Consider the following 12,656-nt stretch of genomic DNA (forward strand, 5'->3'; position numbering starts at 1 on the left):
TTAACGGTTAACTCTTAAAAGGACAAGATATCGCAGCGGACATTCAAACGGAATATTTTATTAAGAATATAGGACTGACCTGAAGGATAATGCAATGTCTACTGAGAATGCAGGTAACTTTAAACTCGCTTTTTCGATCTCTCATAAATCAATACTCCACTTCAATGGACAATATCAATGAGATCGCACATGTGTTTAAGTTGCTAAGAGTGGTTGCTAGGGGTGTTGTAGTGATACATAGAACCATTGGGTGAAGCGGTCAAAGCCGTGTTTTATCGTGAATAAAGCACAGCTATTGACCAATCAGAATCAAGGATTGGAACTGACCGTTTTATAATTAACATTATAGATTAAACACTTAAAAAAAAAAAAAAAAACACACAAAAAAAACACACACACACACACACAAAAAAAAAAAACACTTTTGAGACACGTGATATTCAGGGGCCTGTCTGTCTCAGTGCTGAAACTCTTTATACAAAGTTACATTTATAGACAGCTCAGACTTTTATACAGTAATCTATTGCAAATTTCAAACACACATTAGTCCTCATTTAAACAGATTCATATGTTAATGATTCTTCATTATTTCCATCTTAAATCAAATGCTGAAGGTTCAGAATCATTGTAATCACATTCTGCAAAGCTCCTGTTATCTTAAGGGAAACAGTAGGAAACCACTGAAAGTGTTGTGGGTATTATGGTCATCATATATCCTCCTGCCAGACCAAAGTCTCACATAGACAACATCTCCAACCTCCAGGATCAACACAACTCCATTTGAGGAGGCTAACGATCCCTGAGCCTGATGTTCATGTGCTATAACCACACGCTCTCCATTCTTAACAATGTCTGCAGTTGCTGCAGTTCCACCATGACCATATACAGAGACTCTGAACATGTACGCTCCTTTCAGCGGGGCTGTGAAAATACCTAAATCAAATAACAAGAGATACAGAATCAGATGTTTCCTCTATGATTGCTTAATCACCAAACACACTGTGTAATAGTTTTGAAAGACGGCAGATCCTTTAATTCTCTTATACACATTACACAACAGAGAGGTCTGAATGGAGCAGAAGGGTTTTTATTATTATAAACTGAGTTTTATGACTCATTTCATTGATAATTACCTGTAATTGGGTTGTAGGCGTTCCCTATGTTTGTGAAGACGTTCCTGTAGGTTAGTGTGATTTCAGTGGTAAAAGGACCAATATATCCACCGCCAGATTGCATCAGTGCAGCTGAAAAAGCTATTTCTCTGTCTGTTGATGAAAAACATTAGAAATATTGTAATATATTACTCTATTACACTGGGAATGTATACACTGGATTTTAACATCATTCAAGCAAACTTTCACCTCTATTTTCCTTTCTCAACTCCACTTGACCCAGAGTAAGATTTGATATTTCTGTGAAAGAATAAAGATTCTGTTAAATGACATTTATACTAATAATTGGGTAACACTTTAGATTACAGCCCGCAAAGTACTGAGTAATTAAAACGACCTCACAGTGTAACTTTCAGTAATTATTGTCTACCTATAAAGTACTTACCTGCAAGCAGGGCCGTACCCACCATTGAGGACCTTGGTAATTTTTAAAGTGTATATCATGAACGTTGTGAAATAATTGCCTGATATTAACTATCATTTTGTGCTGCAATGTTTCGCACATCGCAATGATAACCGACCTTCTCATCTGAGCTGCTTCAGTACTCAAACACAGCTCGTCGTCAATGTCAAAATGTTTGAGATGACCGATCAAAACAAGCAGGATTTATGTTCACAGAAGCGAGAGCCGAGCGCGAATCCCAACGTGACGCTTCAGTTAACGGTTATACAGTGTGAGATGTAAGTAGCTAAACTAAACAGCTGTTTTACGATGGAAGTTTTAAACGACCGACAGAAATAATCAGTTTGGAAAGACTGTAGCCTATCAATCAAAGCTCAGCTTCGGGAAGGGGAGATTTACAGGTCAAGATGAAGAGACTGAGAGAAAAAGAAAGAGAGAATGTGATGGAGATGACAGAGTAAGAGCAGGTATTGCATACTGTGCCCATGGTGAGATTAACATTATTACAATGGATTCCTAATTAACACAGATGTTCCTATATGTAAGATTGTTGTATCATAATAGTAGAATAAGTACCACTTAGTTCTAAAATAATTACAGTATTAATAATTTGTTAATCCTCTTAGTTGTTTTGTTACCCCTTTATTCCCAAAACTTTACATATCATTCCCTTATACTTAAATGTAAGTACTTTATAGGTACACTATAATTACTGAAAGTTACACTGTAAATTATCCTTAATTACGCAGTACTTTCCAGGCTGTAATCTATAGCGTTACCACTAATTGTAATAGACATATAATACAATTTACACAGAACACACTCAACTTTACACTAACATTACACTATGCAATGTATTGCATTGGTGTTTTACTTTGAGGATCATTGATTAAAGAATGTTTTGGTGAGGTACCATCATTTTTCTTGTTCAGCTCTTCCAGGATAAACGTCTGTTGTTCTGCAGCCTTCTCAGCATCCCTCAATCGCGCCTCTAAAGCTCTTATGTTCGATTTCTGCTCTGTAACTGGCGGTCAGTTCTCTGATGTTCACTTTCTGCTCTGTAACTGTGGCGGTCAGTTCTCTGATGTTCACTTTCTGCTCTGTAACTGTGGCGGTCAGTTCTCTCAACGCTGCATGGATGTCACTGAAGAACAGATGGCAGTTTTGTTGGCTGTCAGTTGAAGCTTCATCTCTCAAAGTGTCTGTTTGAGGTGGATTCTGTCTTCCGTCCTCAGATCTGAGCTGTTGACTGATCTCATTCTCATTGAGTCCTCCATCTACCTGATGCTGTACGACACACACAAAGGTTTCCAACAGCAGCAGTAAACATACTAAACCCTTCATTCTTCACTGATGTTTGTTTCCAGCTCTTACTCTTCATCCTCACAGCCTCTCATGTTCCTTTTATAGTGTCCTGATTTACTGTCTTTTGTATACTGTGTTAAAATCCTTTTAACCCTAAACACTATAATTTTCTATTATTCAAATCAGTTAACCCCTTACCAGACAGCTCCAATTTTGGCAAGTGGGGCATACATGACATACCCAAAATAAAAAGGTTGCTGCTCTTAAGTCAATCTAAATAGACACATAAAACTAGTATGTGAATGTAGTATACCAACTTATAACCACAACTAAAGTGTAGCCACAACTGTGGTCATGCTTCATTTTAAATCTGAGGTATCACGATATCTCTAAAATTATCCATGCTGTGAAGACTTAAGAAATAGTATGTCAGGGGATTTTTTTTTTTTTTTTTTAAAGCTGATAAGATGCTTAAAAAATATTTTATTGCCCTGTAAACACCCATTTACAGTCTTAGACTAATGTCTGGAGAGAAGAACTGGCCCGTTCATGCTTACTGTAGTCAATCGACGAACCTTTCACAACTCAGCTGGTATGAGACTTAATCTTCATCTTTTATCCTTATTCTATCCTTATTTTATCCTTTTGTTTGAATTCAGCCATTATAGCCTTTATTCTGGCATTATGGCTTGGTCATCAACACCTCTTTCATCCCACTATACATGAATAATCCACTTTTTTTTTTAAAGTCTTTCTAGAAAGCAAAAAAAAAAAAAACTATTCTTGGGACCTTATGTGAATCCTTTTAACAAAAGAAATGGAAAATATTATGGAAACATATTATGGAAAAGAAAAGCTCCTGCTGCAGGTGGATTAGAGCAACAAGTAGCATCAAGCTACATAACACAATTTAAAAGATTAATATTACACTTTACTTAAAACTCACTTTAAATCACCATCGAGTATTTATATATTCTTATGATAACGAATCAAAGTTTTGTTTACTCATATGATTATAAAATGTTATATTTGCCATTTTATATGCAGCTATTGCTACACCTGCTTAGCATGTAGCCTATACTGTAAACATTCTTTATTCATATGAAAATATCCCAAATCGCACGAAAATCACACACAAACCACATATACTTGAAATTGTGCATTTATTAGCTTCTTGTTTCAGGCGAAGAGATGTGTCTTTAGCTTTGTTTTTCTCAGAGCTCAGAATGAGGAAACGTGCACAGGACCACGTCACGCAGAAGGGCAGGATTATGGTCACATTGGATGACGTGAGATGATTGACAGCTGTACAACAAATGATAGAGCACTGAGATCATGACGCAAATCAGGAAGAGGAGAGTCAGCGCTAGCTCTGTTAGCTGTTTGAGCTCTTCAGATCGCATAATTCAGTGGAAAATTAATAGAAATGTTATTCTGTATGACAAAATATTTCACAAACATGTGATGATATCATTATTTCTCCAAATATGTGCACCATTGGACTAAGGCCTCGTTTACACTGCAGGTCTTGATGCCCAATTCTGATTTGTTGCCTATATCCGATTTTTTTGACTGTCTGTTTACACGTTCTTTAAATTGTGACCCATATCTGATTCATGTGTTTACACTTGCAATAGGCTAGGCTACTATCTGAAACATACCGCGCATGCTTAAAGGGTTAAATTCTCTTGCACAAATGGACAAACACAAAATATGTTTCATGCTCTGCGATATGCAAAGTTGCCAAACACCACTTTTGAATAAGAAACAATGTCTATAAAACTCGTTAAAACTCCACGAATCACAAGCGTATCGGTGAGAACACTCGTTAAAACAACATACACACACCTGAACTTGACTGCATATCACATGACATTATTGATACTGCTTTCTTTCGTAATGCAACGGACCGATCTACGGCACATAAATTGTAGGCTACTTACACAACACTGACAGTGGAGTTGCGCTCAGGAGTAGAGCAGCTGTGGACAAATTTCTTTTTCTTTTTTGAGCGGCTGCGGACAAATTCTTTCTATGCACACACAATATTACATCACAATCTGCGCGTATGTTTTAAAAATATAATTGAACATGTAAATAGTCCTAGCACTTTTTAAATTTAAATAGCCCACTTAAAGTGTTTATTACAAATAAATTACTAATTGCTTAAAATGAATAAATGTAAATGAACAAAAATTTTCGTTAAATTTACAATCATGTAAAAAAAAGTGAAAACACTTCCCGTGCCCCTCTCCACATTCCTCTCCTACGATGACACAACGTTTCGTCGGGCCATCCGTCCCTTTGCAGATGCGCGTCGGGGTTTCTCTCGTCATTAAACCGCGGAGACGTTGCCTAATGCCTCAGAAAATCCGATCTGCCTGTTTACATGACAGCCGCATTGGCACATATCCGATTTATTTCCACATATGAATGAGGCCTGAAACCGATCTGGAAATATCCGAATGCATGCGTTTTTTTCCTGTTTACACTGTCATAGAACACATCCGATCTGTGTCACATGTGAGCAAAAAATCGGAATTGGGTCACATTTCACTGACAGTGTAAACGGGGCCTAAGAGCCCTGACGGATGCTGTTGCATATACGTGAACACAAATAAACCGGAGAAAACATGACTGACTGCAGAATGAGTGATGATTCCTATTCAAAACATCGAACGTTACAGATTAATTATTTACCAGCAAACACAGAACGTTCCCCTAACGTTCCCGTATGGTTCCCATTTGGTTATTTTTTTGGGAACCAAACAAGAACATTCTAGGAACGTTCCCTGTAGGTTATTTTTAGGTTTAATTTTATAACCTAAGGAGAACGTTCCTTGTAGGTTATTTTTAGGTTCTATTTGTATATATTCTTATATTTTTTTAGGTTCTATTTTTCTTAAACCAATTAAAAGGTTGCAAATGTTTTGTGCTTTAACAGCAGTGATCAAATGCTTAAATACATGACCATTATCAGGCAGTAGAGGGCACTCATTGATTGGCAAATTCTTTTACTAGTTAATTAAATATTTGTGCAGCCTGTTTTCTTTTTTTTTATTTACTTTTGAAAACAAGAACTATAATTAAATAAAAAAAAATATTATTGCAAAGATCCCTTTCAAAACCTTTTTTTTTTCTTTAGCAGATCATGAATAGATGAACATTTGACATTGGCAAAAATATAGTTTTTAGTGTTTATTTTTTAAATAGTGTATCAGACATAAAGGATGGTCATGCACAATGTTTTAGTGTTGCCTTACCATTTTCCTTGAAGGCCCCCAACATTGCGATCAGGTCTTAGCAAATTACCAGTCATTTTAAGAGTTGAATCAGGGGCCTGTACCATGAAGCCGGTTTAGTTGGCTAGCCAGGTAAGTTTCAGTTTAGTTTGCACCAATCCTGGGGTTTAGGTACCATGAAAGTTTGATTAACATTCAGTTTTGGAATTAAATATCAACACGGCTTCCTTTATTCCAAGCAAATCTTTAACAGGGCTGTCTATTGCAAGGGTTTTCAAACGTGTCTTGGAGCAGAGGAGTACCTCATCAGCTCATTAGCAGACGCATACAAAATATGGGGTGCTCCAGGACAGGTCCAAAAACCAATGGTCTACTAATGCAGTACAATTAGTTTAATCCCTATTAATCAAAGCAATTTAATAACTACATGATATCCTTTAAATTATACGCTGATAGCTCAAGACCACACAAGAACTTGGAATCTACGCTTACCTCTCAACCATCAACAGTGATCACATTCAGCACAGTTAGCTGGCTCTTCTTCATACATTGGCTTAATGCCTGCTTGCGTATCGCCACCTATAGGGTTGCTCAATTATATTTAACAAAGTGGGACTCTCAAACCTGCAGGAAAAAGAAGAAAAATAAATTATATGACTTAAATTTTTGGTAACACCATTGCTTTGAATAAAGTATAGTAAAACACAAACACCGCAGTATTAGAAAACCCCACCATTTTTTGACGTTTAATGCCAAGGTAACGTGGTGTGTCATTATATAAATGTACGTACATTTTGAAAAAATTAAGAAAAAACAACAACTTTTTTTTCAATATTTAAAGGTGAACTAATTAACTTTTTTTTACCTTAACTGAACAGCTTCGGAGTCATTGGAATGGTTATAATACTTATTTCGGGTTGAATGGTGGTCGTTTCGCACCCCCCTGATGCCCGTGAGCGGAAAATACGCACTTGCAACTTTGGGGCGGTGGGGTGGCGGGCCGCCGGCCGCCGTGTCAGGAAGTATCGCGTGATATCAGGTCTCGCGATGTAAACAACTGCTTTACGGCCAAAAGAAATCTGCTAAAATGCTGTCATTATTGTGCTCCCTCACGCTGTCCGAACCTGAATGAAGAAGACGTTTTAAAGAATGTCCCATCTGCTTTGATGTCGTTGATCTACTAGCCTCTGGTGTCTGAGAATCACCAACGAGTTTTTACAACAGTGTTGTCAAATATCTATTCCGAAGCTGTGGGGGGAGCTCTAGAGAGAAACCTGCGAGCAAAAAGCGAGAATACAGCGAAGAAATCCCGAAGCTACTGAGTGCTGCTTTAAATTATTAATCGCGTGTCAAGCCCGCAAAACCGGGCAGCGGGCCTATATAAGCTGGGTTTTTTTGAAGGTCATTAAAATCAGTTATTATAAGCAATAAGTTGCTGAATAAATATAATACACTGTGTAAATTCTCTATTAAATATTTACTTCTGTATATTTTTTCTCATCTCAACAGATGGACACAAGAAGTTTTGCAGTTGTGGAATTTGCTGAGGATAGTGCGGTTGAAATAATTCCAACGTCATGGTTGGAGGAAACCAAAGAGGTATTGTTTTGTTTTCAATAAGTTTTCACATTCATTTATACTCACCTAAAGGATTATTAGGAACACCATACTAATACTGTGTTTGACCCCCTTTCGCCTTCAGAACTGCCTTAATTCTACATGGCATTGATTCAACAAGGTGCTGAAAGCATTCTTTAGAAATGTTGGCCCATATTGATAGGATAGCATCTTGCAGTTGATGGAGATTTGTGGGATGCACATCCAGGGCACGAAGCTCCCGTTCCACCACATCCCAAAGATGCTCTATTGGGTTGAGATCTGGTGACTGTGGGGGCCATTTTAGTACAGTGAACTCATTGTCATGTTCAAGAAACCAATTTGAAATGATTCAAGCTTTGTGACATGGTGCATTATCCTGCTGGAAGTAGCCATCAGAGGATGGGTACATGGTGGTCACAAAGGGATGGACATGGTCAGAAACAATGCTCAGGTAGGCCGTGGCATTTAAACGATGCCCAATTGGCACTAAGGGGCCTAAAGTGTACCTCGGTTGTAACGAGTGGTTATTTCAGTCAAAGTTGCTCTTCTATCAGCTTGAATCAGTCGGCCCATTCTCCTCTGACCTCTAGCATCAACAAGGCATTTTCGCCCACAGGACTGCCGCATACTGGATGTTTTTCCCTTTTCACACCATTCTTTGCAAACCCTAGAAATGGTTGTGCGTGAAAATCCCAGTAACTGAGCAGATTGTGAAATACTCAGACTGGCCCGTCTGGCACCAACAACCATGCCACGCTCAGAATTGCTTAAATCACCTTTCTTTCCCATTCTGACATTCAGTTTGGAGTTCAGGAGATTGTCTTGACCAGGACCACACCCCTAACTGCATTGAAGCAACTGCCATGTGATTGGTTGATTAGATAATTGCATTAATGAGAAATTGAACAGGTGTTCCTAATAATCCTTTAGGTGAGTGTATATCATATATGTACAAAGCACAGGAGATTTGCCCACACAACAAATGGGAAGCTCATGAGAAGCCCAAAATCCTACAGCACCGTGAAGTGTCTGTTTTCCGCTTCTGAGCTGTAGGTAACTAGCGGCATTCTGTCTGAATTCGGTCCATTTTGCAGACGTCTGTGGTGCGTTGCCCTGTACTTTGGAATCGCCTCTAATCTCGACTGCAGCGTGGCACAGAGCTCGGTGAGCTCCTGGCTGCGAAAGGACGGAGGTCGCACAATCCATCCAGACACCCCGCCAACGATGCCATCTTTCTCATCAGACATCAGGTCTATGGTAGCGCAATACCAAAGGCCCACCTCATCCTCAGCTAGCACACTCGGTCTCGTTTCTAGCAACTGTAAAAACAACCAATAAAGACAATCAGTACTGCGCGATGCACTGTGTATGGACATATCTATTAACGCACATGAAAAATAGTCACATTGACCAAAAACGGATCTAATCTAATAAATCTTACCCTCTTTCTTCTCGCTCAACTCGAGCTGAACTCTTCACAGCTTCCGCCTGCGATGCAAGATCTGGTTGTTTGTACCTGAAGCTCCTGCGTACGGTCTCGTAATATGTCTTACAGGATTTATATGAATAAAAACAACGTAAAGTCACAGTAAAATTAAACAATAAAGGAGAAAATAGTAAAAGTTACTTACACACAATGTCGTCATTATCAGCATCATGTAAATCTGGACTTGCAGACATAGCTCAGAGCAAATATGAGGTCACAGCCTCATTATGAGGCGAGGTTAGTCTGTGAAAACAAAATATGCGGTTAAGATAGGTATCTATTAACGCAGTGGTTCCCAAACTTTTAACAGGCATGTACCCCCTGAGACATTATAGATCTTCCGGAGTACCCCCAACACCACCAATTGTTAACAACAAGTTTTTTTTATTTTTTATTAATATTTATTTTTATCAATTATGTCGAGAATAGTGAATAGAATCATAAACATATGATACAAATCTCATCAAAAGTCAACATATGATATAGGGCTGTGAGGTGGAAGTTTTTTTACCACCACTGTAGTAATGGACCCAAATACCGGCGGTGTTGCGGGGGACGTTGTTTTGAAATAAAAAAATAAAAAAAATAAAAATAAACAACACACTAAAGCCTGTAAAGCATTGAAATAAATATCAGTAAATACTGGTAACTTACATAATATAATAAAGTTGAATCTATTTTAAAAAAAAAAAAAATAAATGAATAAAAACTTTCGTTAAATTTTCCACACAAAGACGCGTGATACAGCCTAGCGCTCTGCTTGAGAGGGATGTGGGACACGAGCAGGAAAGAGACCATCGATCTATTTTCTGATATCTTCATGTTTTCTACTTGTAAAAGGTATGAAAAACGAACTTTATCTTCCACAAGGGCAAGGCATTTAGGCTATGTTTGCGCGCTGCCAGAGAAAGCCAAACTAAAATCACCCGCGCGTGTGAAACGCACTTTACAAATGAACTTGACGCGCCTTACCAATTATCATATGTCTAATAACAAGCACAAACTGTGTTAAAAAGAATTTGACGTACAAGTACAAATGTAGGCTATCTGTCCTACAGCGTTTTTCTACTTTAACACAGTAAAGAATACGAAAATAATTGACCTAAAAGCGAACAAAGGAAGAAACGTTTATAATCCCCTTTGGAAATGGGTGAGACGTGAGTGAAGATATGGGAAAAGAAACAAGAGATTCCATGCAGGGATGAGTCACGATTTTTGAATATTCGATTAGTTGATTTAATTATAGAATATCTAATGTTCTAATGTGCGATCATTCTCTAAAATTAAATCTCCATGTTCTGGTGCTGATGCGGTGGTGACGAGTTCATGTAACCAGAGGGTGACGCTGCCAATAACGCACATAACAGCTGTCACAAAGAGCCGGCAAAAGTAATGATTATGAATGTGTCAAATATAGCAAGGAGACATTTGAATAGTTTATTAATAAAGGGTTTGTTTTTTTGTGTCAGTGTCGGGCTGCAAAGATGAAGTTGACGATGCTGACTCGTTATCTTCACAGTGAACGCGCCTATAGAGAGAAATGCACACTTCATACGGATATGCTAGTCGGTTTATTTTCGTTTTGAATTGTTTTGTTTAACCCTCTGGGGTCTGAGCTGTTTTCTGGGCCCTGGAGGTGTTCTGACATGCTCTGACATTTGTGGTTATTTCTGTTACTTGTGACATTTTCATGGCTAAAGTCTGATTACACTGTATTCAGCACAAACTGTGCTACAATAATATATCAGCAGCATGTATGTAAAAGTTTGTAGTTTTGAGATAATGACATTTATGCGTGGTTTGTGAAAATACAAAAATAAATTCTCACTGAAATAAGGTCATGAAACCCCTACTGATTATTTCTTCACAAGACTTTTGAAAATTGTATGACGTAGCCTAGAATATTTGCTCTAAAACTATGTGAGAATCACCCTGACTGCTCATTCAGAGAAGACAATATATTGATTTAAAAAATTTACGACGTGTTTTGTGTGATAAAGCAATATGCGAAGGGGCGGATCATCTCATTAATATGAAAGCTTTCCACACCTGAGAAAGACAAAGAACCTCCCTAATGGCCCTATTAGGAGCTTATCAGGGCCCATCATTCTGACCACCCTTGCACAAAGAATGAGGAGATTTAAAAAAGAATGGCTTTTAAAATTGTTTGGATTTATTTACAACACAACATAATCCAAAGATACACAACAAAAAAGCACTTATTGAAGAAAGAGACCTTTGTGCCATTCCTAAAAACATTGTACATACCTTTCATTTTCTAAGGTGTTTGATTTTCACTTTACCATGTTCATGTACAGAGACATGTACTGTGAACGTTGAAGTCAGCAGGACTCAGTGGCATCTGGGCCCTGAAAAAAAAAAGAAAAAAGAAAAAAAGTGAACATACTGATATCAAGAGAAAGGCCTGCACGATTTTGGGAATACATTTTAGATTTTTCTTGTTAAAATTGCTTTTTAAAATTCACAGAATACACACACTCACACAAATGTTTCCAACAATATATTATATAATGAACACCAGTTTTGTTGTGCCTTGTAGGTATAGGCTATGCGCAGTGCTGCATAAAATAATAACAATATAGCAGCCTATATATATTTTCAAAAAGATTTCAGTAACAACTAAGCTAGAGAAAAATATTTTGATTATCATGTTACTTCAAATGTTTCCATTCGTTATGATGATATGAAATTAGATAATAGTAAAAACATGAAGCCGTTTGGAGCGTTTTGCTTTTCCAAAATATGATACATTCAAACGCGATCGCGATCAAAAATATGATACATTCAAACGCGATCGCGCTCAAATATAAAACATTATGGTTAGGCCTACCATATACATATCTACGTTTGAGCAGATATCCACAAACACAGTAACAGTAAACACGGGTCTAAATATTATAATATTCACCATCTAGCAACAGTTCAACTGCAACGTGACATTTATGCAACAATAGCAAACTAATATGTAAGAATTTCTTACCTTATCTTTCTTGTCTTCAAATATCGTTCTTCTTCTTCTGATGTAAATCCAATCTAAGCTCAGGTACGTCTTTCAAACTCGACGAAAAGTGAAGTGAAGTGTTTTGTTGTTGAGGTAATGAGGGCGATCGCGTTCCATGTGGAGATTTGCATGTGAATATCTTTTGCGCGAGTGGGCGTGGTAAATTAAAAAATAATTAGGAAGCGTTTGAGAAGCTGGACATCTTGTTGGTTTTATACAAATTACTTAAACAGAGAATATTTGTTTTCGTTTTGAATCCGATCATTTAAAAGTACACACTTAAATGTTTATAAAGGTGTATGGCTCATAAATGTGTGACAAGTATTCGCTGAGTTTGGTTTCAGTTTATAGACGTGCTCAAGAAAAAAAAGTTCACCGCGACGGAGAGGCAGAACGCACACCCTGTTTATTTTCTTTATTTTACAAA

General features: G+C 37.6%; 1 protein-coding gene across 1 annotated transcript; it reads right to left on the minus strand.

Annotated features, from left to right (window-relative positions):
• Positions 1–574: 574 nt before the first annotated feature.
• Positions 575–2,551, minus strand: LOC307157769 (complement C1q-like protein 4). Its single transcript, XM_079869694.1, has 4 exons — positions 2,489–2,551; positions 1,362–1,412; positions 1,134–1,265; positions 575–933 (listed from the first exon to the last, which is right to left on the minus strand). Exons 3-4 carry the CDS (start codon positions 1,234–1,236, stop codon positions 653–655), a joined length of 384 nt encoding a protein of 127 aa, XP_079725820.1. The 5' UTR covers positions 1,237–1,265; positions 1,362–1,412; positions 2,489–2,551; the 3' UTR covers positions 575–652.
• Positions 2,552–12,656: the final 10,105 nt, after the last annotated feature.

This window comes from Squalius cephalus, assembly GCF_949319135.1.
Source record: "Squalius cephalus genome assembly, chromosome: 4".
Lineage (NCBI taxonomy): Eukaryota > Metazoa > Chordata > Actinopteri > Cypriniformes > Leuciscidae > Squalius > Squalius cephalus.

Excerpts from the sequence above, each read along its gene's own strand:
- LOC307157769 (XM_079869694.1), bottom strand. The coding sequence starts at position 1,236 with ATGCAATCTGGCGGTGGATATATTGGTCCTTTTACCACTGAAATCACA. Across the intron at positions 934-1,133 it reads CGCCTACAACCCAATTACAG|GTATTTTCACAGCCCCGCTG; the intron begins GTAATTATCAAT and ends TATTTGATTTAG.